The sequence below is a fragment of the Fopius arisanus genome, unplaced genomic scaffold (genome assembly GCF_000806365.1).
Source record: "Fopius arisanus strain USDA-PBARC FA_bdor unplaced genomic scaffold, ASM80636v1 scaffold00006, whole genome shotgun sequence".
NCBI classification, from domain to species: Eukaryota; Metazoa; Arthropoda; class Insecta; order Hymenoptera; family Braconidae; genus Fopius; species Fopius arisanus.
The window spans coordinates 240,101-243,354 of record NW_011887745.1 but is presented as its reverse complement, the minus strand read 5'-3'; the positions used below and the strand labels follow the sequence as shown (position 1 = coordinate 243,354).

General features: G+C 42.9%; 1 protein-coding gene across 3 annotated transcripts in view; it reads right to left on the bottom strand.

Annotated features, from left to right (window-relative positions):
- LOC105273567 (retinitis pigmentosa 1-like 1 protein) overlaps positions 1 to 1,393 on the bottom strand; it is a 3,169-nt gene extending 1,776 nt beyond the window's left edge. Inside the window, exons 1-2 of one of the 3 annotated variants that reach the window (XM_011316074.1) lie at positions 1,165 to 1,393; positions 237 to 1,104 (exon numbers count right to left, since the gene is read on the bottom strand). In XM_011316074.1, coding sequence (XP_011314376.1) covers positions 237 to 1,104; positions 1,165 to 1,332 — 1,036 coding nt within the window. In that variant the 5' untranslated portion in view covers positions 1,333 to 1,393. Of the gene's footprint in view, positions 1 to 14; positions 1,105 to 1,164 lie in introns of all 3 variants that reach the window. The other 2 variants (XM_011316071.1, XM_011316073.1) reach the window with 2 other exon arrangements.
- Between the last annotated feature and the right edge of the window lie 1,861 nt (positions 1,394 to 3,254).

The window sequence follows — 3,254 nt, the reverse complement described above, 5'->3', positions numbered from 1 at the left end:
TCCTTCTTTTGCATGTGAAGATGAACTTGATGATTCTGACTCGGGTTCAGGCTCACATTCGGGCTCTGGTTCAACCTCAGGCTCCGGTTCAACTTCGGGTTCAACGTCTGCTCCTTCTTTTGCATGTGAAGATGAACTTGATGATTCTGACTCGGATTCAGGCTCAGATTCGGGCTCTGGTTCAACCTCAGGCTCTGGTTCACCATCAGGTTCAACGTCTCCTTCTCCTTTTGCATGTGAAGATGAACTTGACGATTCAGACTCGGGTTCAGGCTCAGATTCGGGCTCTGGCTCAACCTCAGGCTCTGGTTCAGCTTCAGGTTCAACGTCTCCTTCTCCTTTTGCACTTGAAGATGAACTTGAAGATTCAGACTCAGGTTTAGGCTCGGATTCGGGCTCTGGTTCGACCTCGGGTTCCGGTTCAACTTCGGGTTCAACTTCTGCTCCTTCTTTTGTACCTGATGATGAACTCGATGATTCAGACTCGGTCTCAGACTCAGGTTCGGGCTCTGGTTCAACCGCTGTTCCTTCTTCTGAACTTGACGATGAAGAACTTGATGACGACGAACTCGATGAGGACGATGAAGGCACAGTTCCTTGTAGTGATCCAGCATCGCTTTCCGGCTCCGGTTCAGGCTCCGACTCAGGTTCAGGTTCTGATTCTGGTTCCGCTTCCGGTTCACTTTCTGGTTCTACTTCTGGTTCACTTTCTGGTTCTGGTTCTGGTTCACTTTCTGGTTCTGGTTCTGGTTCACTTTCTGATTCTGGTTCACTTTCTGGTTCTGGTTCACCTTCAGGTTCCCCTTCCGGTTCACTTTCTGGTTCTACTTCTGGTTCACTTTCTGGTTCTGGTTCACCTTCAGATTCCCCTTCCGGTTCACTTTCTGGTTCTACTTCTGGTTCACTTTCTGGTTCTGGTTCTGGTTCACTTTCTGGTTCTGGTTCTGATTCACCTTCAGGTTCTCCTTCCGGTTCACTTTCGGGTTCAACCGGTGATTCTTCTTCCGAACTTGACGATGAACTCGATGAGTACGATGAGCTTGATAATGAATCGGAGTCATCAGACGGATCGACTTTGCATTTAGGGAACCATGGTATGAGTATCTGAAAATTAAAATATAACATTCACTATGTTTATTCATTTGATTTTTCTGATTATCGCACCTTTCCTCGTTGTAAGAATCTACATTCAAATCGTTTAATCGGACTGAAGAACCCCACAAACTGGACATCCGTTCCGTCATCATTTTTCGCATTACATCTACTGTTCCCAATAACAAAGAGGTATACTAGCCCTGTTACTAATAAAAATACGCTGGGTAAACTCTTCATAGTTCTTCGATGGTCGCACGTCGAAAGCAAATATTGAAATGCCAGTGCTAATGTCAATGCTAATAGCCTACCAGCAACACCTGCTTTTACAAAATATACATTATCTTATCAGCGTGGAAAACCATTTTCCCTTACGACATTCTGAAAAATAATGTTCACCAGAATTTTTTTAACTTGACGGTGACTTGAATCAATTTAAGTTCAATTGTCTGATGATTCAGAATTGTATTTGTACGTGTAATTACAATTTCTTACCGAAATATTTCAATATTTACATAAACATAGGAAATTTTCCACATTGTTTGCATACAACAATTAAAACTGTCCTTTGAGTAAATTACAGTCTGTTCAGAACGTATTTCAACTGCATTCGTAAAATTGCTTATCGGAATTACTTATCACCTTACGTCACTTTCCTCAACTTGCACATGCACACAATTCGATTAACTGGCATGCAATGCCCAAGTTCAAGTAAACTCAAGAAACAAAATTTGTCCGTAAAACATTCAATAGAATTTTCAACAAAGTTTATACCATAAATCATCAAATAAAATTGTTGCGTAAAAATTAAGGGTCCTATCTCCTGAATTTAAACGATCACAATGCAGCTGATCAAATACCCAACAATACCCTCAGATCAAAACAATATATTGTTGTACACTGTTTCCATTGTGATCCCAAAGCCAACTGCCCCGAAAAATACTTGAAAGAAATTATTCGCGAAAAACAAAACCCCAACTAAAAAGCAGAACTCACAGATTCCCCTGTCCCCCATCAATAACCCCAAACACTTCCCCCCAATATTATTCATTATTCCGTTTACTCCCGCAATATTGGTGTTTGTCACGTTTTACGAATGCAAACGAGAATTTCACGCGCAATCCCAAAAAGAATCCCCATGTACACATATATCCCAGCCGAAAATAATAATGTATCAGTACAAGAGAGGGGCCCCGGATACGTGTGTTCTAGAGTGATTAACATATCTTAATTGCAGGTGTTTATCCCAGGCATCGTATCGTCCTTATATATACCCTTGAAACCGATCGTTCGGGACATTCCACTGGTAACTTCTCTCTCTCACATTTGTGACATGTTAAAAATACGAAAATAAACCACATTTCGTTCTTAGGGCTCTTCGTCTTGTCGCCCTTGCCATTGGAGAGGCACCTCTCGTTCGCCTCTTTTGCGTTTCTCTATCTTTTGCGGATGGAGCGAGAGAAAGAGTACGAGAGTGCGCCCACGGGCGGAGAAGCTGGAGTTCCTCGATAATTGCCCTCTCCCCTCGCATTCCCTCTCTTTTCTTCTCCACAAAGAGGGAGCCCTCATTACGCTAACTTGTCACAGATTGCTGATATGTAGATAGTCGCCTCGGTTCGCTTCTTCTCTTCCCGCCCCACTCTTCCCAACTTCCCCCTCATCCTCACCCTCCGCCAATTTCCCCGTCGCCCCCTTTCCACCCTCTTCACCCTCTCCTGCCTGTCCCTCCCCCGTCATGGATTTCTGAAGAGCCTCTCCTGGTGGCCACCGGGGAAGCATCAGCTTCAAGAATTAATATGTGTTGGAATAAAAAAAATGTACGGTACAAAAGTTGAATGTGTGCATAAGATACTTGATTATATTGGGATACTTAACGTGTGAGCACTGACCCCGTACTACAGTTTGTCTACTTCATGGTCGAGTGTAGTCCTAAATTTTCCGGAATCTCTGTATTTACTTTGAGCAGTTAATGGCTGACGTTGATACTGAAATGAGATTGTTAGAGCGAGATGCTTGCGAGGAAAATGGAAAGATTGGCTGTTTAAGTTGCCCTCGGGACATCTTATGAGATTTTATTTTTTTCAATAAAAGATATTGAGGGGATTATACTCAGGGAATAAATCGGGATTTATGATCTTAGATATGGGGATGCAGTTTGTGAC